General features: G+C 37.1%; 1 protein-coding gene across 4 annotated transcripts in view; it reads left to right on the plus strand.

The window, feature by feature from the left end:
- The window catches only part of MEMO1 (mediator of cell motility 1), a 154,728-nt gene that overhangs the window by 62,927 nt on the left and 70,315 nt on the right, over positions 1-21,486 (plus strand). For 3 of the 4 annotated variants that reach the window (XM_011936008.1, XM_011936010.1, XM_011936007.1), the window contains 2 exons: positions 8,625-8,706; positions 19,855-19,923. In XM_011936008.1, the coding sequence (XP_011791398.1) occupies positions 8,625-8,706; positions 19,855-19,923 (151 nt within the window). The remainder of the gene's footprint in view (positions 1-8,624; positions 8,707-19,854; positions 19,924-21,486) is intronic. The other variant, XM_011936009.1, reaches the window with a different exon arrangement.

A 21,486-nucleotide genomic window follows, 5' to 3' on the forward strand; every position in this document is an offset into this window, starting at 1 on the left:
AATTTAATTTTTACAAAAATAGAGATAAGGTCTTGGTATGTTAAACAGGGGTCTCACTATGTTGACCAGGCTGATCACGAATTTCTGGCTTCAAGTGATCCTCCCACCTCGGCCTTCCAAAGTGCTAGGATTATAGGCATGAGCCACAAAGCCTGGCCAAGAATTATGATTTCTGAAAGGATGAAAAATCATACCCCATTAGTTAAGAAGATTTAAAGGCAGGAGCGTGTAAACATTTTCAGGATTGTGGATAATTTAAAATAACACCATAGTGCAGCACAATAAGCTTGGTGTTGAAATTGGTTTGTCTTCTGTGAAGATTGATAGATACTAGTTGTTCCCTCTGTGTTAGTGATGGATAACTTGTGGCTGGCAAGAAGACTCAACAATCATGTTGCTATACGTGTCCCAAGTAGCAAATAAATATCTTAGAAGTCAAAATACCTTTGTCTTAGAATTTAAAATGGCTTTGATTTTAAGAAATCATAATATTGAACTTATTTCAAAATGCCAAATATCATTGAGGAGTGGGACGTTAGATTTTAATTTTATCAAATGGGAGCATGGGTTAAATGAGTTAATTTTTCAAAATATTATTTGGAGGAGAGTAGCAAGATTATGGCGAAATAGGCCTTGTCATGCATCATTTGGAATGGATGCAGTTTTGGATAACATTTTGAATATATGTATCAAAGTCTTATAAAGGGGCTGGGCATGGTGGCTCACACCTATAATCTCAGTACTTTGGGATGCCAAGGCGGGCACATCATTTGAGGTCAGGAGTTTGAGACCAGCCTGACCAACATGGTGAAACCCCATCTCTACTAAAAATACAAAAAATGAGCTGGACATGGTGGCGCACGTCTGTAATCTCAGCTACTCAGGAGGCTGAGGCAGGAGAATCGCTTGAACTTGGTAGGTGGAGGTTGCAGTGAACCAAGATCGTGCCTCTGCATTCCAGCTTGGGTGACAGAGTGAGACTCTGTCTCAAAAAAAGGGGAAAAAAAAAAAATCTTATGAAAGTTCATACTGATTTACATAGTAAGTCCATTTCTGAGAATCTCAGAAGGAGATAATCATGGTTTTTTTTTTTTTTTTTTGGGACAGAGTTTCACTCTGTTCCCCAGGCTGGAGTGCAATGGCATGATCTCAGCTCACTGTAACCTCTGCCTCTCAGGTTCAAGTGATTCTCCCGTCTCAGCCTCCTGAGTAGCTGGGATTACAGATGTGCGACCACCACGCCCAGCAAATTCAAAGTGCTGGGATTACAGGTGTGAGACACCGTGCTGGCCAGAAATAATCTTAAATATGGAAAAAGCTTTATAAGTATAGATACATATTACAGAATTGTTTCTAATAACTCAAAAATTGGAAACAACCCAATGATTTTATATTAATGTGTAAGGAAACAGTGATCCATTCACATTAGGAAATATTTAATCATACAGTGTCTTTGAAGAGTTTATAATACAGGGAAATACACTAGAATGTTATATAAATAAAAGTAGGCTACAGAATTATATATCATCTTAAAGACTAGAAGGAAATTTGGAAAATATTAATTTTGGTGATTTTTTTAATAATTATGGGATTGTGATTCCCCTCATCCATGTTCCTCAAATTTCTGTACTGAGCACGCTTTTTTTCTAATGAAAAAATAGTGAGCAAAAATAAATATTTTGATCTTAAAAATAGTTTAGATAAGATGCTATAATCAGATATTATAAAAGTATTTGGTGGCATTTGACAGAGCTAGGAAATTATAAACAGTGAATAGGGGTAGGAAGAGAGAATCCAAATTAATGGACTGTTACAGGAATCAGTGCTAAACCCGTTTTCAGATGAGGTGTTTGTAAATGATCTGGAAGAAGTAGACTGTGATCCTCCAAATTTGTAGCTCTTTTAGGTATGAAATGCCAATGGTATTGGTTTTAGCTCTATGAAAATTTTGAAACTATATATGAATGGACAGAAACGTAGTAAGTGATTTCCAGTTGGCCAAATCTAAGAGGTGGTTGATACACACTAAAGATTATTTATTGGGATTGTTAATTGCCCTCTGCCATTGTGTTCTGAAGTACAGTGTAGCCAAAAATGTAAATAAATACTTAAAATGTTTACATAAATTAGTAGATAATAAGGAATCTAAGATATTTGGATTTGGCCTAACCTTTGAGGTTTGTATCAAGGTGAACAATCAGTGTTTTTCACAGCATGATTTTATATTTTAATTTTAACTTTTTAAATTTGTTTTGATTTGATACAGTACTGCTCTGGATAGGTTTTGGATCAGACTTGCTGTGACAATTCTTGCACTCGCTAAAGTGCTGTACCAAGGGCATGCTATTTTCTGTGTGAGGAGCCCTATCAGATACATAAAAACAAACAACATCCCTTGAGATGTATCTAAAAATAGGATATGAATTTTGTAAAAAGCATAGCAATAAATTCCAAGTGTGTGATCATAGTAGGGCATTAGTAATGAGAGAAAGGATTTGGAGAAAGCTGCTGAAGTGTTACTTATTTTTAAAATTAAATGAGGCTGGGCGCGATGGGTTACATCTGTAATCCCAGCACTTCGGGATGCCGAGGTGGTTGGGTCACAAGGTCAGAAGTTCAATACCAGCTTGACCAAGATGATGAAACCTCATCTCTACTAAAGTACAAAAATTAGGCGGGTGTGGTGGCAGGCACGTATAATCCTAGCTACTCGGGAGGCTGAGGCAGAAGAATAGCTTGAACCCGGGATGTGGAGGTTGCAGTGAGCCGAGATTGTGCCATAGCACTCCAGTCCGGGTGGCAGAGTGAGACTCTGTCTCAATAAAAATAAAAACTAAATGAGATTTTGTAGTTGGTAAGGCTTCTCAGAAACACTTTTCATTGTAGTGAGAAACAGTGGTTCCCAAATGCTGGTTTTTGATGAATTTTTCACTGTTTTGCATTGAAATTAAGAATATCAGAACATCATAGTGAGTGGAGTTTTCATAGTGGTAGTATATTTCATGAATTTTAAGATGTACGTTTTCCCACATTTTTTCATTTCTGAAATTGAGATGTGTTTTCCAGTCAGTGGCAACTTAAAATTGTCATTTGGAAAATAGTTGTCACTGCCTGTTCATATGTGAATTTGGTAGTTAATCCTGTTGATATGACTGACTGCACAAAGTCACCCCATTGATGTTTCAGTCAACATACTAGTTAAATACCAGTTACGGAAGGTGTACAATCCCTGGGTTGTTTTCTGAAACCTTCTGTTACATCATTCAGTGATACGTTTTGGTAAGATCAAGAAAGGGACTGCATTGAGACGTGGGCAATATTTGTCAGCAGCTTGGAAGAGAGTCCCAAAGCAATAGAGAAACACTTTCAAAAAAATGTTGAATCATGAATTCTCTTAATGGTATAAAGGACGATACTACGGAAAAACAAGGATTACTGATGACTCTAAGTAAAAAGCAATTTAATGATCAGATTGTGAATGTTGAGGAAAATTTTAAGAATACCTTATTTATTTTGCTTTTGTATTTTTTATAAGCACAAGAGTTATATGATAATACTTGTCTGAATAAGTTTTTTTAAAATTTTTAAAATTTGCATTATTTGATTTTCCTGTCCTGTCCTTTCCTGTCCTTCCCTTCCCTTTCCTGCCCCGCCCTTCCCCGCCCCGCCCCGTCCTTCCCTGCCGTCTCCCGTCCCTTCCCGTCCCTTCCTTTCCCGTCCCGTCCTTTCCTGTCCTGTGCCATTACTGGCTAAATTTTGTATTTTTAGTAGAGACAGGGTTTCGGCGTGTTGGCCAGTCTGGTCTCAAACTGCTGACCTCAAATAATCTACCCGCTTCCGCTTCCCAAAATGCTGGGATTACAAGTGTGAGCCACTGCGCCGTCTTTTGAAATTTTATTGGCCTATGAAAATCAGAGATCCAGGAACCACTGTTTAAAAACTTCTGACTTATTCATCTTATTATTTATAGATTTCTCACTATAGATCAGTTTCTTAGTTTGATTTGAACATATTTCACAGAATGATTAATAATCAAATACTGGGTGACAGCAGCCTTACTTATATTTGGCTTTTTATGTGTTGCTTCTTGTTAACCTTATACCCAACCATGTGGGATTGAGTTTATTGTGCTAATAGGCAGGTATTACCTATAAAAGAATGGAAAAAGGTTGTGGCAGTTGGTCATTCTTTAACCTACGTTTGTAGAATAGTTTGAGCAATACTGGAAGGCTCCCTTGTGGAGAAATGTTTCTCTTACCAGCTTGTCCTGGTATCTGAAATAGATATTTTCTTTATCTAGACCTTCGTTTTATCTCTAGAGGAAACTTTGTATACATACGGATTTGCAAATTCCATGACAGCTATTGATCTAGATGGGTTGCTGGAGTATAGCCTCTAGGCCAGCAACATTGCTCAGCTGAGAAGCATGTTAGAAATGCAGAATCTCAGCCCTACTCTGTAACTGTAGGATCAGAATCAGCATTTCAACAAGATTCTCAGGTGGTTCATACTCATATTAAGTTTGAAAAGAGTTTATAGAACACATGACTTTTGTCTAGAGTAAGGAGGAGGAGCAGGCTAAACAGCAATAGAGAAGTATAGGAAACCAATTTGGCTTAGTTGATTAACTTATTTTAGAATGGTTCTACTAATAGTTGCAAGAGAATTATTGAAAAGTAGGTGTGCGTGTGTGTGTGTGTGCACGCGCGCATTTAGTGTCTGGTTTTGTCACCATGCAAATAAACTTACTTGGAAAATATTCTTTGAGTCAAGTGGCATTCAAATAGAAGTGTTACTGAATTTCCTACAGCTCATTGTTTATTATTTATTTCTTGAGGAAATACCTCAGCTTAATTCTTTGGGAACCTACTTTTACTGTTTTATCCAAAAAAGTAGATGCCCATTTATCCCTCTTAAGGGCAGGATCACGCAAACATTTAGTAGTTTTGCTAGGATTTAGCAATGCTTTTTCTTTTTCCATTTATCCGTGTTTCTTCAAATCCAGTGGTATTTGAAAACCAAAGCACATATTTCTACATCCTTCATGTATCAAGGATACCATATTGCTAAGTATTGGCTAGTCTCTGTGAAAGAACTCAGATTCGCCTTTTTACTTGACACTTTATATAGGTAATTAAGCAATCATACGTAATAAATAGATATGCTTAATTATCTTATTCAAAGATAAGTGAGGTTGGTGGCAGTGGGGTGGATGAATTCAGGTGTATTTTCTTTGCTTTTATCTGTTTTTCACATTGGTTTTGTAAACTTCCTGTGTTGTGGAAGTTTTTTGTATTTTTGGTAGAGATGGGGTGTCACCATGTTGGCCAGGGTAGTCTTGAACTCCTGAGCTCAGGCGATCCGCCTGTGTCGGCCTCCCAAAGTGCTGGGATCACAGGCATGAGCCACCGCACCAGGCCCGGTATTGTTATCTTATTGGACCACTATGGAATATGCGGTTCATTGTTGACCGAAACATCATTATGTGACTTGTGACTTATTTTTTCTTAAGTTAATAATGAAATTACTTTGTATAAGTTTTTTGGTAACTGTTCTTAAATTCCGATTTTAAGATGAACTCCATCGTTTAATCACTGAGTCAGACTTTTTTTTGTACTTTGGCAGTTTACAGATTTACTTGACCTGTTTATGTGTAGCGTTCTAAATATATACAGAAGGATTTCCAAAATCAATAGATGCTTAATTTCAGTGCATGTTATTGAAATACAAATTAAAAAAAAAAGGAATAAATACCATTTCATACTCAGATTGACAAAAATGAAAAATCCTAACAGTATCAAATATTGGCAAGGATGTAGAGGAATGGGAACCTTTAACTATTGCTTGTGTTAGCAATGATGAAATACAATTAAAACCAAAATCAGCTTGCCACAGAAAACATCTCTTCAAAGGCAGAAGAAAAAGGAAACAATTTCAGTTTTGAATAAGTATTAAACCAGAATGACATGTGTATCACAAACAATCTGATAAAAGATTGCAAAGACCAAAAGAATGCTCACCCTTACATGTAGTGAAGTAGATGCAACCCATTACATAAATGTTCTCAAGATAAATAGTAAATAGTGTTCAAGTAACAGGACATGATACCATCATTTGTCACACATAGTTTATCCTAAATTCACTTGGTAACTGGAGCAAACTTTTGTGTGAATGAATTGGCTTTTTCTAAAGGAAAAATGAACTCATATCTTTATGACAGGATATAATTTTACAACTTGGAACTAGATGGCCTGCCAAAGTTAGGCACCCTGTCCTTCCACAGAAACTGGGAGATAAGGGTGCCATCTCTCTTGATGATCTCATTTGAAAGAGATGGCTATAAGGTTCTTGAGAAAGGCAGTTTTGGGCTGCTGGCTAGCTTTTACAAAGATTTACATACATCTCTAAGCAGGCAGAGAAAGAATTTACCAGGTTTTGAAAGAAAATCCTCTAAGTAAAAGGGGTGGGGGAGTACAGGTAGATTTAGGCCTCCTATTTTAAATTTTCATTTGCCTGTATACTGATGGATAAGTTGATCCAGCTACCTTAGTGGGCAACTTAGCAATGTTGTAGTCGAATTGAAGAAGAGTACACCCTCTGATTTAGCACTTTTACTTTTAGAGAAACTGTTAACACTTGTTCATAGGATACTTGCGGCAGTATGTATTAATAGTGAAATATTGGCAACAACCAAAATATTTGTAAGTAGGAAAGTGAATAAATTTTGCTATATTCATATAGTGTAATACTATACAGCTTTGCAAATGAATGATTTAGGGCAGCATATGTCAACTTAAGTAATTTTCAAAAACAATGTTGAATTACTAAAGCAAGTTGCAGAAGAAGGATATGTACAATATATTGATACAACATTTGAAAACATGCAGAACAATACCATGTATTGTTTATTGATACATATACAGTGAAAGTAGAATAGAATAATAAACATCAAAATCAGGAAGTGGTTACCTCTAAGGAGGGAGGTGTACAAAGGGATCAGCAAGAGATCTATTTACGTCTTAACCAAGGAAAATCTTAAGTAAATAAGGTAGAATGTTAAGATTTAATTTATTTAGGCAGTGGGTATGTGTGTGTTATATTATTACCTAGATTCTTTTGTAATGTTTAAATATTTAATGATTAAAAGTTTTAAAAGAAAGAATGCATGGCAAGCGGTGGAAGGAAGTGAGGACATCTCTTCAAGAAAATTTGTTGTAAAGGGAACCAACAAAATGGAGAGGTAGTTGAAGGGAAATCAATCAGTGTTAGTATGACACATTTGCATGCTAATAATAATCAAGTAAAAAGGGAAGAATTGGTATAGGAGACCTATAATAGTTATGGGAGCAGAATCCTTGAGAAAGAAAAAAATAATGGGGTCCAGTACAGAAATACTGTTTGACTCTTGATAGGAACAAAGACAATTTGTTGGAATAGGAGGGAAAGCAGAATAAGTGGTGGGAAGATGAAGTAGTTATCTTCTGAATTTAGGGTGGCCAACATCCAGGTTTGCTTGTGATTTAGCAGTTTCTCAGAATGCAGGACTTCCAGTGCTTAAACTGGGAAAGTCTTGGGCCAACTTCTGATTGTTTTTCCTTGACAAAATGAAAAGTATCAATTATCTTCTGGAAGTGATAAGGGGATGAAGGAAGTATTGAGGGTTAAGGTGAAGAGAGAAGCTATGAGTTAATTCTCTAAAAGATAGGAGAGCAGATTCACTACGTTAATGTGATAGGATTTCCGAGCATTTCAGGGGTCTGCTGAAATTTATGGTTATTATTTTAAAGTTTATATGGTTGTATTTCTCTTCAGTCTCGTTCAGCTATTCAGGTAAAAGTACTGAGTTAAGTGGAAAGTTGGTTTTAAACTATGTTTTGACTGTGATGGAGGAAGAGAGGAGCAGAGGAGTGAGTCCACAGGCAAGGAAATGATTGTGTTGATGGATTTTTGAGTCTCAGGCTAGGTAAGAAGTAAAGAGAAACGAAGGAGAGTGGAAAAATTTGTAGGGTCTGTTGGAGTTAACAGGTTTCTGGTAGTGAATTGGAAAGATCTGTATAGTATATTGAGTAAAGAAGCTGAGATCCTTGAAATTGAGATTTTTAAGGTAGTGTAGTTACTGGTTATCGATTTCATTGTGAGAATAGGGGACTGGAGTGGGAGGGAAGAATAGATCAATAGTAAATACACATATCTCAAAAAGATCATCTTCTGTGGATGTCATTTCAGTGATTAATCTGTAGAGCAGATTTTGGTGCTCTATAACATACTCAATTATTTTCTCTTCATATACTGAGAGTCTTCTGCTTCCTGTTTTATTTTGTTTAAATATTGCCTCAACTTGTAAATCACGTTGTATTGCTCTGAAATGAAGACAGCTGTAAATAAGTAAATCGATAAAAGCAAATTTTGTTTGGTCAGAATTTGGCCTTTTCGTATGGCTTGTTAGAGACTGTGCAGTTGGTAAATTCAAACATTAACGTCCCCACTAACATAATAGCTTGATGATCCTATTGCTCATTAAGCTAGTATAGTCCCACGTAAATTCAGTGAGGGCTTTATGCCATGTATGGTTATCTGTAGTACATTGCTTTGCTGGCTCTAATTTTGTCATTGTCTTTTTATAGGACCGCAGCTGAATGCACAGCTAGAAGGTTGGCTTTCTCAAGTACAGTCTACAAAAAGACCTGCTAGAGCCATTATTGCACCGTAAGTCTTTGGTTTTTGTTTTTGTTTTGTTTTTTGAGAAGGAGTCTCCCTCTGTCGCCCAGGCTGAAGTACAGTGGCACGATCTCGGCTCACTGCAACTTCTGCCTCTGGGGTTCAAGTGACTCTCCTGCCTCAGTCTCCTGAGCAGCTGGGACTACAGGCCTGTGCCACCACACCTGGCCGATTTTTGTATTTTTAGTAGAGACGGGATTTTACCATGTTGGCCAGGCTGGTCTTAAACTGCTGACCTCAAATGATCCACCCGCCTCATTCTCTCTCACGCCTGGCCTGCACTGTAACTTTTAAGAGTCTACTTAAAATCTTTTTTGTATGTTTATTTTTAGTAAATGAGTATCTACAGATTGAACTAAAAATTAAAAACTAAAGCCTGTATTGAGCTGAAGAAATTGTATTCAGTAATTTTCACAATTCTTGTGGGTTTTCACTGTAACTTAAGGATAAAAGAATTGGCTACTTTGGCTGGGTGTGGTGGCTCACGCCTGTAATTCCAGCACTTTGGGAGGCCAAGGTGGGAGGATTGCTTGAGGTCAGGAGTTTGAGACCAGCCTGGGCAACATGGTGAGACTCCATCTCTACTAAAAATACAAAATTTAGCTGGGTGTGATAGTACGCTTATAGTCCCAGCTAAGCTACGGGGGGTGGCGGTGGTGGGGTTCTGAGGTGGGGGGATCGCTTAATCCTGGGAGGCAGAGGTTGTGGTGAGCCAGATGATGCCATTGCACTCCAACCTGGGTGACAGAGTGAGACACTATCTCAAAACAAGAAAAAAAAAAAAAAAGAATTGGCTACTTTAGTTCCTGAGATGCAGTAATTTCAAAATGTATTTTTTTTTTTTTTTGAGACGGAGTCTCGCTGTGTCGCCCAGGCTGGAGTGCAGTAGCCGGATCTCGGCTCACTGCAAGCTCTGCCTCCCAGGTTCATGCCATTCTCCCGCCTCAGCCTCCGAGTAGCTGGGACTACAGGCGCCCGCCACCACGCCTGGCTAATTTTTTGTATTTTTAGTAGAGACGGGATTTCACCATGTTAGCCAGAATGGTCTTGATCTCCTGACCTCGTGATCCGCCCGCCTCGGCCTCCCAAAGTGCTGGGATTACAGGCTTGAGCCACCGTGCCCGGCTCAAAATGTATTTTTGATAATAAAACTGACTTTTAAAGAAAAGGGTGTTTTGCATTAGGTAAACTTGCCAATTTCGGTAGTCATTGCTGTAAATGAATAAGTTCTATTTTAAATATTAAAGAGATCTAATTTAATCCCGATGATTTTTAATTTATAATGAAAAAGATATATTAAACATAGTATGGTGCAACATGGAATAGCAACTTAATTTTTGAGGAGGGGTAGATTGTATCTTTTTTTAATTGAGAAAATCTGATTATTTTGTCTTTGGATTTTAGAGTTTGCTTTTTAGAACTGCAAGGTAGCACATACACAGTTAATGATGTGTGTCTGTGTATGATATGAATTCAGCTAATTTTGATTTGGTTTCCAGAGCTAACCTTCACAACATATTGTTTGAAACACATGGTAACATTTTTTCTGAGAAAAATGAAGGTTTACTCTGCGCCATTTATCTCATAGCATGTTGTTTGTGACTTCTATTGGGTTAAGGTGCGTGCCCTGATAAATAGTAAATGGTGATGACAATATGTAATAGCCATTTTTAATCAATATCAGAATTAAATGAGTAAATAGTAAATACACATAAATAGCCTACTATTAATGGTAGGCATTTTATATACCAAATATTTTGTTAAATGCCTTATTTGTGTATCTAATTTGATCTCATTTAGTGGGTGCAGGAGCCTGACTCCTACTTCCAAGCTATGTGACATGCACCTTTTTTATCCGTTGGGACTTCAGCTCCTCACTGGTAAAGGTGGAATAATAATAGTATTTCCTTAACGCTTTTAACACAAGATTAAATGAACTAATCTTTATAAAACTTATAGCAAATGACTTACTACTATTTATTTAGTCATTTACATACCAGGCTAAAGGCCAAGTGCTTTTCTTTGTGCTGCTTTTTGAGTAAATCAAAATTGCTACTCTTGTGGTACTAGCATTTTGGTACTAGGGAAGACAGGCAGCAAACAAATAATTATATTCTGTGTCAGGTGCTGATGAGTGCTAAGAAGAAAAATAAAGCAGATAGAGGATTGAGAGTGACAGTATGGGTAGGGAGTTACTATTTTATATAGGGTTAGTAAGAAAAGGACTCCCTGGTAAGGCAACATTTCAGTCTGAATGATGTGAGAGACCAAGCTGTGCAGATACCTGGGGGAAGAGGGTTTCAGGTTGAGGAACAGCGAGCACAAAGGCTCTGAGGCAAGAGTATGCTTAGTGTGTTTGAGGAGAAGCAAGGAGGCCTGTGCAGCTGGAGTGGCAGTACAAGGGGAAAACTGGTAGATGAGATAGGCAGCAGAGGGCTAGATCATGAAGAGGCTTTGTAGTCATAAGGACTTTGGTTTTTGTTCTAGTGATATGGCAAGTCATGACAAGTTTTGAGCAGTAGAATGACATGATCTGACTTAGGTTTGAAAAGGATTACTCTTGCTGCTGTATGGATATTGTAGTGTGTGGGAACAGGGAGTCCAGTTTAGGAGGCTTACTTTACAATTACAATTACAGAAAAGAGATGACACAGTGACTTGGACTGCGGAATTGAGGCAGAGATGATGAGAAGTAGTGTATTCTGGATATGTTTTAAAGGTTGGACCAACAAGATAGAAGAAGAGTCAAGAATGACACTTGGTTAGGGACAGTGGCTCACGCCTGTAATCCCAACACTTTGGGAGGCCTAAGCAGGAGGATTGCTTGAGGCCAGGAGTTTGAGATCAGCCTGCGCAACAAAGCAAGACTCCATCTCTACAAAAATTAGCTGGGTGTGGTGGGATGCAACTGTAGTCCTAGCCACCTGGTAGATTGAGGCAGGAGGATCCCTTGAGCCCAGGAGTTTGAGGCTACAGTGAGCTATGGTCTGTTTGTACCACTGTACTCCCGCTTGGGCAATAGTGAGATACCCTGTGTTTAAATATATTTTTAAAGACATGGTTTAAAATATCATGACTGAATGATTCTTAAATTTTGTCCCTAGAAGGATGGAATTACCTTTTTACTGATAACAGGAAGACAAGTGGAAGTATGGAGTAGATTCTAAAGTGTTCATATAGAATCTAGGTTTTTGGTTTTGATCTTGTTAGTGTTGAGGTGCTTATTAGATGTCCAAATGGAGATTTAGAATGGACAGCTGGCTATATGAGTCTAGAGTACAAAGAGGCACCAGACTTGAGATAGAAATAAGGGCTTTATTAGTATATATCATCACAGAGGGTATGGTTGCCTAGGGAATAAAATAAAGATAAACAGGAGAAGAGTTTCAAGGACTAGGCCATTGGACCAGCCACCTTTTTAGGTGTGAGGGAGGAAAAAGTGATCAGCTGTATCAAATGCTGCCAGTGAGGATGGGGATTGATAATTGGATTTGGCAATGTGGAAATTACTAGTGACCTTAAGAAGAAAAGTTTCTTTTCTTGGGTGGTGGAAAATGAAAGTGTTATTGGAGTAGGTTGAATGAGCAGGAAAGAATGAGAGGTGAGGGCAATGAAGATGTAAGTATAGATAGTTTTTTGAGGAATTTTGCTGTAAAACAGAGAAATAGGATAATATCTCTATGGTAAGGAGGATTTTTATTTCATTTGTGAGATTTTAAAGTGTTTGTATATGAAGTGAGTCAGTAGGGGAAGAAAAATTGATGCAGGGATAAGAGGGGACATTTACCTAAGTGAGATCCTTAATTAGGTGAGAAACAATGGATTAATAATAATTTCTTTATAATAACTCACAAGAGACATTTTATTCTCATTTCATCAATTTGCTGGTATTTGACTATTATGGTATGCTACCTTTCCAGTTAAAACTTGTTCTAAATTTGGGAGCTGAGTTGAATCAACATGTAATTAAGTTGAGGTTAGTCTTCATATAAAAGTTGCCAGACTTGTTTCCTTCTTGTAATTAATTTTAAATTGGAATCATTGGGAGTGACCTGGGAAATGGAATGTTTTAGCCTAAATTACAAATATGTTGATTTTCAAGTTACCCCAGATTTTAAAATGGATATTTGAAAGTAGTTTTGGCTTTGGTGTGTTTCTGTTACATACTGACTTTGTATATAATGTATAATAAATGTTATAATAAACATATAAAAACATATATAAATGTAAACGTATATAGCCAAGTTTTATCTTATATGGTTTCCAGAAGTAATTATTTTCCTTTCCAAGGTTACCTTTTTTTTGAGGTAGAAAACAAATATTTCATTGTTACTGGGTGCAGTGGCTCATATTTGTAATCCCAGCACTTTGGCAGCCTGAGGTGGGAAGATTGCTTGAGTTCAGGAGTTTGAGACTAGCCTGGGCAACATGGCGAAACCCCCTCTACAAAAAATACAAAAATTAGCTGGGTGTGGTGGCATGTGCCTGCAGCCCCAGCTACTCCAGAAGCTGAGATGGGAGGATTGCTTGAGCCCGTGAGATTGGGGCTGCACTGAGCTGAGATCGCACCACTGCACTCCAGCCTGGGTGATGGGAGTGAGACCCTGTCTCAAAAAAAAAAAAAAAAAAAAAAAAAGAAAAGAAATTATTGTTGTATGGCATGAAAGGGTCTTATGCTATATAGTAATTAGAAAAATCACATTAATCAAAAACTTACTTTAAGTTTTATAAATGTTAGCTCTCTAGTACTTGATTTTCTTAGTTTTTTTTAAATCTTTATAGGCATAAATCATATCATGGAAACCTTAAATAAACTCACAACCTGGATATAGTTGTAACTAATTAGGCTGTATGAAAATGGCAAGTTTTTGAAAGTGCTTAAAAATATTGTTCATTTTTATATTGATATAGATTAAATAGAATAAATATCATTAAAGAATAAATATTGACAGAACTGTTGTTCTGTCTTAATGAATTCTAATCTATGTGACATAAGGCAGGCACATTTGGAGGATTTAAAATAAATTAATTTGATTAGAAATGTACTGTGGTTGTCAGAACTACCTTACCTTGATGTGTAGGAGACAGTATGTGTCCCAGGGATATGTGTTGAAATGATCTTGAGCTAAAAGTCTGAAAAGCCTTTCTACATGACTTCCAGATATCTTCAAACCAATCTTCTTGCTTGTTTTGCACTATGCAGAAATATGTCAGCAACCCCTAGAATGAAGTTGTACAGATATGCATCACTTAAGAAACTTACTGAATATAAAAAATAATCAAATAATTGGTTAACATGATGAATTTTTTTTTTTTACTATAAAACAGGTACTTTGAATATTGAAGCCACCCTTATACATTTAAAATACTTCATATTAGTTAACCTAGAAAGAGTTTGACTTGATATTAGTTAACCTAGTAGGAGTAGAGTGGAAGAAAGGATACTTTCACTTTTCATTGTGTACCCTTTATTGTTTGACTTTTTTGCTGTGTGCATGTATTACTTTTAATATAAAAATTAGTTTAAAAAATGTAAATGCTAAAAAGCATGTATATAGAAGACCAGTTTGTATATAGTGAAGCATACTTATACAGTGCTCTACCACTGGATATCATGAGACAATGAATCTTCGTACATTATTTAGTTCTTCAAGTTACTGAGGATGCACAGCTTATTTGTCTAATTATTGTTTGTACTAAGCCATAGGATATTCATGTCAAAGCCTCAAATCCTATATGACAGTATAAAAAATATCTAGATACGCAACATTATGGTTATTCTTATTTGACTTCAATAACTTTAATAACTCTCCTTAGCTCAGACTATTTAATATTTATGAGATTCTATTATGTAAAAAGAAAATATTCTGAATAATAACTATGTAACTTGGACTTTTTTTGGGCATAATTATCTACTTAGATATTTTTTATCAAAACAGGAATCTTGAAGGCCATTGAGCAATGCCTACAAAATAAAAGAATAAAAGACTAGGTACAGCAAAATAAAATTGAGAGAGGCAATGTGGAAGCTGCTGCATTTGCGAATTATATAGGGCCAGTTGTCAATCAAGTTGATCCCATCTGTTCAGAGAAGTTTTCTAATTTAGTTTCTGGCTTTTTAGATCTTACCTTAGCTTAAGTAGATCTTGTGACTTTTCTTATTGTTGGAGGAGATCTTCCCATTTCGTCTGGTTCAGTCTTCTCATTTCATCTAGTTCAATCTTTTTATTTTGCATTTTGCTACTATTAAGTAGAACTAGGACTATTGGACCTGACCTTGTTGAATCCTAGTTAAGTATTCCTTTATTATTCCCTGTATCCTCTTTGATGAAAAGCCTTACATAAGATGTGTGGTAGACTCTTGGCATTGACAGTTTATACTATTCACCTGTGACCTTGAAGGTCTCAGAATGAACAAGTGAAAATCCATGTCCTGTAGTAATTGTTCATTTTTCTATATTCAAACCCCTACAGTCCTCCGCTCTACCAGCTGAGCTATCGAAGGATGTTAATTGTTCATTTTTCTATGGTAAGAATTTGAATTATAACCACACTGCAAGGTTGCTGTGTGGGAAACTGTCACTTAACCAGTAAATGTTCATGAGCAATGAATGGCCTTTGCATCCTCACTTGATTGCAGCTCCACAGGGAAAAACAGAAATTCTGGTGTCAGGAACTGGTCTTGCTGATGTAAAGGGTCTGCTGTGTAGGAGCAAAGCGAGAAGCAAAAGCATTAAAAGAAGGATCACTTTTTAGAGGCAAGCTTTTAGCCTAATAAAATGTTGTAGGTATTAAGCATAATTTTGTGTTTGCCTTCATGATATGTTAGGTTGGGAAACAGTGAATTGGAAAAGCTGGTTGGGGATGGCTTTTTGCATGAAGGACTTTAAGAGCTTTTAAAAGACTAAGTGAGATAGGCCAGATGTGGTGGCTCACGCCTGTAATCCCAGCACTTTGGGAGGCCGAGGTGGGCGGATCACAAGGTCAGGAGTTCGAGACCAGCCTGGCAAATATGGTGAAACCCCATCAAGAAAAGTTAGTCAGGCGTGGTGGCGGACGCCTGTAGTCCCAGCTACTGGGGAGGCTGAGGCAGGAGAATAGCTTGAACTCGGGAGGCGGAGGTCGCAGTGAGCTGAGATTGGGCCACTGCACTCCAGCCTGGGTGACAGAGTGAGACTGTCTCAAAAATAAAATAAAATAAAAATAAAATAAAACTAAGTGGGACACACTTTTACAGTGCATATTAGAATATCTGTAGAGCTGAAATTTTCATTGTTCTGGCTGTTATGCACACAAGAAAAAACTTTAGCCATTTCTTTAGTGAAGCCTCCTTTATTGTGAATGGTTTCTTGATAAAACATTGTTTCCACATATGTGTAGAATCGTAGATTCTGTTAGCAAGAGAAGGGGTAGGAAAACAGCATCTGTAGTGAGATTTGATGGTTATTATTCTGAATTTCTTCATTACAATGTTTCTGGGCAAGGATAAAGGAAAGTACAAGAAATTATCTTCTTTGATTATTATCTTCTTCCTCCTTTGATGAAGTAGAGTTCTTTGTGGTGGGGTAAAGAGGCACAGTGCACTGAAAGATTTTTTTTTTTCAATACTCTGCAGTGTAGCCTCGAAGTTAAGACCTTTTCAAGTTAAGACTCTCCTTCTCTCCCTGTAACTGTTTTGTCTTTACTTCAAGCAGACTTGGAAGTCTTCAGCTTCCGAATGGACTGAAACCATGAAATCTGAATTGCATTGTTAATCATGTATTTACCTTAGCTGATGGTGTTTTCAAAAGTTTCATCCTTTCTTGTAGTTTTATAGGGTGTATGGCTCTGTAAGAATTCTTGTTTTCAGGCTTATTGCTTTTCCTATGCCACAGACTCCTTCCTTTCTTCCTTTAAACATGTAAAGATCTCTTATAGTGGGTAACAGTATGTATTCTAGAGCCAGGCAGTCCTGGCTTAAGTCCTTACTTGGTCACTGGCTATCTATGTAAACTTGAGCAAATTTCTTAACCTCTCTGTTTTAGTTTCTTCATCTGTAAAATGAGAATAATAATAATTCCTACCTCGTATGGTTGGTGTGGGGATTAAATGATTTAATACTTTGAAGTACATAGAAGATGCCTGATACATAGTAAGTAGTCAGTAAATGTTACTTTTATTGTCATTATCCTCTTCATCATCTCCCATGCTCAATCACTGAGATTTGTTACTTTTTCTTTTTTAGACTCTAGCATTCCCTTCTCTTTGCTCACCAGCACTGATACAGTTCCAGACCATGACATTAGTACCTCATGCTTAGGTATAGTACTGCCACAATTTTCAAGAGAGCTTCTGTTAATACCCTGCTGCCTCTAATTGCTAGTTTGTGCCATTGCTTTTCAGTACTAGACTAATAACAGTTTGATATTGTCACACCCCTGCCCAAGAGCCCACAGCATTTTTCAGTATCTTGTTTTATCAAGCCCTTATTTCCTTACCTGACTCTGGCATATCATTACTCTGTTCCTCTACTCTGGCCAGTCTTGTATTTTCTCATCTACCTTATGTAGTTGGACATTTGCTCATGTTCTTCCTTTGGTCTTCATGCCCTTCCTTAATGTCCTTTGTACTCTTATTATTTCTGTCCTAGCCATATGTAAAGAATCCAATGATTCTTTCTTTTCTTGTCTTTTTTTAAATTTTGAAATAAAGTCTTGCTCAGTCACCCACGGTGGAATGCAGTGATGGGAAGAATCCAGTGTTTCTAAGAAGACTTTCTGGATGTTAAGAACTGAGCTTGGTCAGGAACAGGGTTGGTAGAAATGGGAGAGACTCAGACTAGAAAGACAGGTTGATTTAGAGATCAGAGTATGGATTAGGGATTAGAGCCTTTAAATTTAAGAATGACAAAGAGAAACTAGTCTGAAAAGCAGATCTAAGGTGGAAGGAGCAGTTTAAGCTGTAAAGATTAGGAAGTGAAGGGATGGTATATGAGTGACAACTGAGAGCAAAATTTCAAGGCAGTGTTGAAAATCTGAGATGTTGCTAAGGTTTGCGATAGAGTCGGGCAGATCCAGATGGACCAGGTGGTTTTAAGGTCCACATGAACAGGCAAGATGGCATACTTCTAAATTCGTAAGAGAACCAGTTAAGATCAAGAACCAGGTGTTAGGAATCTGAAGCAGTGAGTAGTAAGGTCTCAGGCACTCAGAGATTGGAGTTGTAACAGAATAAAATAGGTCTCCTGGTTAGGCTCTAGTATCAAAATTAGCACAGGGTGACATCAAAACTGAGTGTGCTGAGCCAAAGGACTACTAAATTTCCTTCTGGCTAAGATCAGAACTGGGTTGTGAGAATATTGCTGTTTTGAGGCAACTTTATAGGCTCCTTTACCAGAGGTATAGGGCTAGAGTGACTACCATTAATTAAGGCCTTCACTGATTTCAGTGAGCTTAGTGTATGTTCCATATTATTGAGCTCCCAATTAAACACCACTACTGTCTTGTATTGCTGTGGTAGACTGCTGTGACTCTCATTTTCTCCTTTCGTATCTTAAGCTAGTTCAGATTAGGACCATTTTTAAAAAAGAACCTTGTTGTGATATGACTGGCATACAAGTGTGTACATTTAAAGCACAAAATTTGATGTTTGAACTATGTATGGGGCAAAACTATCACAATCAAGAAAATGAACATATTCATCACCCTCAAAAGTTTTCTTGTGTTCCCTTATAATTCTTCCTTTCTATACCTCTTTTTCCCCCCTTCCCCTTTCTAGAATATATATAAAGCACAAAATTTGATGTTTGAACTATGTATGGGGCAAAACTATCACAATCAAGAAAATGAACATATTCATCACCCTCAAAAGTTTTCTTGTGTTCCCTTATAATTCTTCCTTTCTATACCTCTTTTTCCCCCCTTCCCCTTTCTAGAATATATATATATATATATATATCTTTTTAAGAGATGGTATCTCACTCTGTCATCCAGGCTGGAGTGTGGGTGCGATCATAGCTCACTATAATATGGAACTTGGCTTAAGCAATCTTCCTGCCTCAGCCTCTTGAATAGCTGGGACTACAGGCATGCACCACCATGCCTTGCTATTTTCTTGAATTTTATTTAAATGGAATCATACAGAATAAACTATTTTTGTTTGACTTTCTTCCGTTCAGCGTATTTATTTTTACCTCCTTAAAAAAAAGTATAATTATTTTGAGTGTCAGTAGTTCACTTCTTTTTATTGCTGAAGAGTATTTCATTGTGTGGATATATCTCTATTTTTTCATATACCTTTTGAGACCAGGAAACAGTCATTCTGTAGGTGATAAGCGAATTGACTGAATTCGGAGACCAGAGGATGAAAGGGAAGAATAGTATGGAGAGAAAATAAGAATAATTGTCTTTATCTTATCTCTAAAGACACAGAAGGAAGTGAGTTGTTATAATAGTTGTAGGGTATTTGTTTTGGTCTGACTTGACTTCCTGTTGGTTTATCATTTTTCTGTAATAGTCTGCTAATGCTACTGAAGAGGAGTATAAAAAAACTCAATTATAGGTCAGGTGTGGTGGCTTATGTCTGTAATGGCAGTACTTTGGGAGGCCAAGGCAGGAGGATCACTTGACCCCAGGAGTTCAAGACCAGCCTCGGCAACATAGAACTCAGGTCTGTTAAAAATAACAAATGAGCCAGATATAGTGGCATGTGCGTATGATCTCAGCTACTCAGGAAGCTGAGGCAGGAGGACTGCTTGAGCCTGGGAGGTTGAGGCTGCAGTAAGCCATGATTGCACGACTGCATGCAGCCTGGGTGACGACGTGAGACTCTGTCTCAAAAAAAAACACCAAAAACCAACCTCAATAATCGTGTTACATAGCTACTTCAAGTAAACCTTGAACGCCTGTAAATTTGTCTTTCAGACAAAAAAAAAAAAAATTACAAAGTATTTTTAAAGTTTAGAATTAGAACACAGCATAGATCATGTGTTTCCTAATTTCTTTTAGAAGTCACATCATTAACTACATTGTTATTTAACGTACGCTCTCAATTCTGTTGTGTTTACCATAGTTACTGTATTTATTTCAAAGGTTTTTCTTTCTAGAATATCTTGATTTTGAATCTGATGATTAAGTTTAAAAATATTTTGTTTTGTAGCCATGCAGGATATACGTACTGTGGGTCTTGTGCCGCCCATGCTTATAAACAAGTGGATCCGTCTATTACGTAAGTAATGTAGTTTTGTTTTAAGTTGGAGAAGCTTGAGAATTGATTGCTTTGTGATAGAAGTAATTTGCTTTTTATACTTATTATGTACTCAATTTCATGAGGGATTTGACTTTTGATGAATTTTACTATACTTTATATAGGTTACCGAAAACTTCAATACTTTTTCGTTGTTGTTTGAACATCTGATTTTTACCTTCCCTTTGGCATGTAAAATGTTTAGTTATGAAGGTTAAATAATTTTGTTTTTAAATATTTCTTTGAAAACCCAGAGATGGCCGGGTGCGGTGGCTCAAGCCTGTAATCCCAGCACTTTGGGAGGCTGAGACGGGCGGATCACGAGGTCAGGAGATCGAGACCATCCTGGCTAACACGGTGAAACCCCGTCTCTACTAAAAAAAATACAAAAAATTAGCCGGGCGAGGTGGCGGGTGCCTGTAGTCCCAGCTACTCTGGAGGCTGAGGCAGGAGAATGGCGCGAACCCGGGAGGCGGAGCTTGCAGTGAGCTGAGATCCGGCCACTGCACTCCAGCCTGGACAACAGACTGAGACTCTGTCTCAGACAAAAAAAAAAAAAAAAAACCCAGAGATGAGCATTCTTAAGAAAAATACAAAGCCCTCTGATCTGTTTTAATCATTTCGTAATTATAAATTCTTTATTGTACTTGTTAAAATTGTGGTTACTGAAAGGATAATTTGTCGTTGACAGGATAAGGTATTTGAAATATTTTAGAATCTGACAGTGAATTTAATATGATGTTTGAGGCATATTAACTCTTAATAATTCAATGACAGCTCTGAAATTAGCTTAAAAAAAAAACTTCCTGGGAACTTGAGACTCCTTTAGTAGTATACTACTCTGTAAGAAACTGTGAACTTACAAGAGGTTTTGCTGGGAATAGTCACTCATTTTATTTACACAGTTAATTTACTAGCTATGAACCAATATCCAGCCCTAGTTTGCCAGATGTATAAGCTATGTGAATAGGTAAAGTGATCATCTTAGTTCTGTCAAATACTGATTGTTAGGTCTGAATTAGTAGAGATGTAGTATAGTTGTTCAAAAGAAATAGCTCATAGCAGCCATGATTTAATAAAGAAAATCATGCACAGCCCACTTGCCTTTGAGCAGTTCATTCAAAGTTTTTAAACAAAAAAGCTGTTCTTTCAAATTTTTATGTAGCATTGTCTGTACATTTTATTATAATTCATTGAAAATTACTTTTGGCAAGCTTTTACTAAAAAGAAAGCAATAATATTTATAAATTGGTGAGGTTTTGGCTAGCCCTGTCTCATTTATGATGTTTTGAGGAGCAGTGTTCACAATTATTCCTTGATACATGTTTAATATATAATCTTAAGTAATTTCATGAAAAAGAGCAAATAGAAGTTAAATTGAAATGATTTTTTAATCCAGACCTGGTGGCTCACACCTGTAATCCCAGCACTTTGGGAGGCCAAGGCGGGCAGATTACCTGAGGTCAGGAGTTCGAGACCAGCCTGGCCAATATGGTGAAACCCTGTCTCTACTAAAAATACAAAAAAATTAGCCGGGTATGATCT

The sequence above is a fragment of the Colobus angolensis genome, unplaced genomic scaffold (genome assembly GCF_000951035.1).
Source record: "Colobus angolensis palliatus isolate OR3802 unplaced genomic scaffold, Cang.pa_1.0 Scaffold15, whole genome shotgun sequence".
Classification (NCBI taxonomy): domain Eukaryota; kingdom Metazoa; phylum Chordata; class Mammalia; order Primates; family Cercopithecidae; genus Colobus; species Colobus angolensis.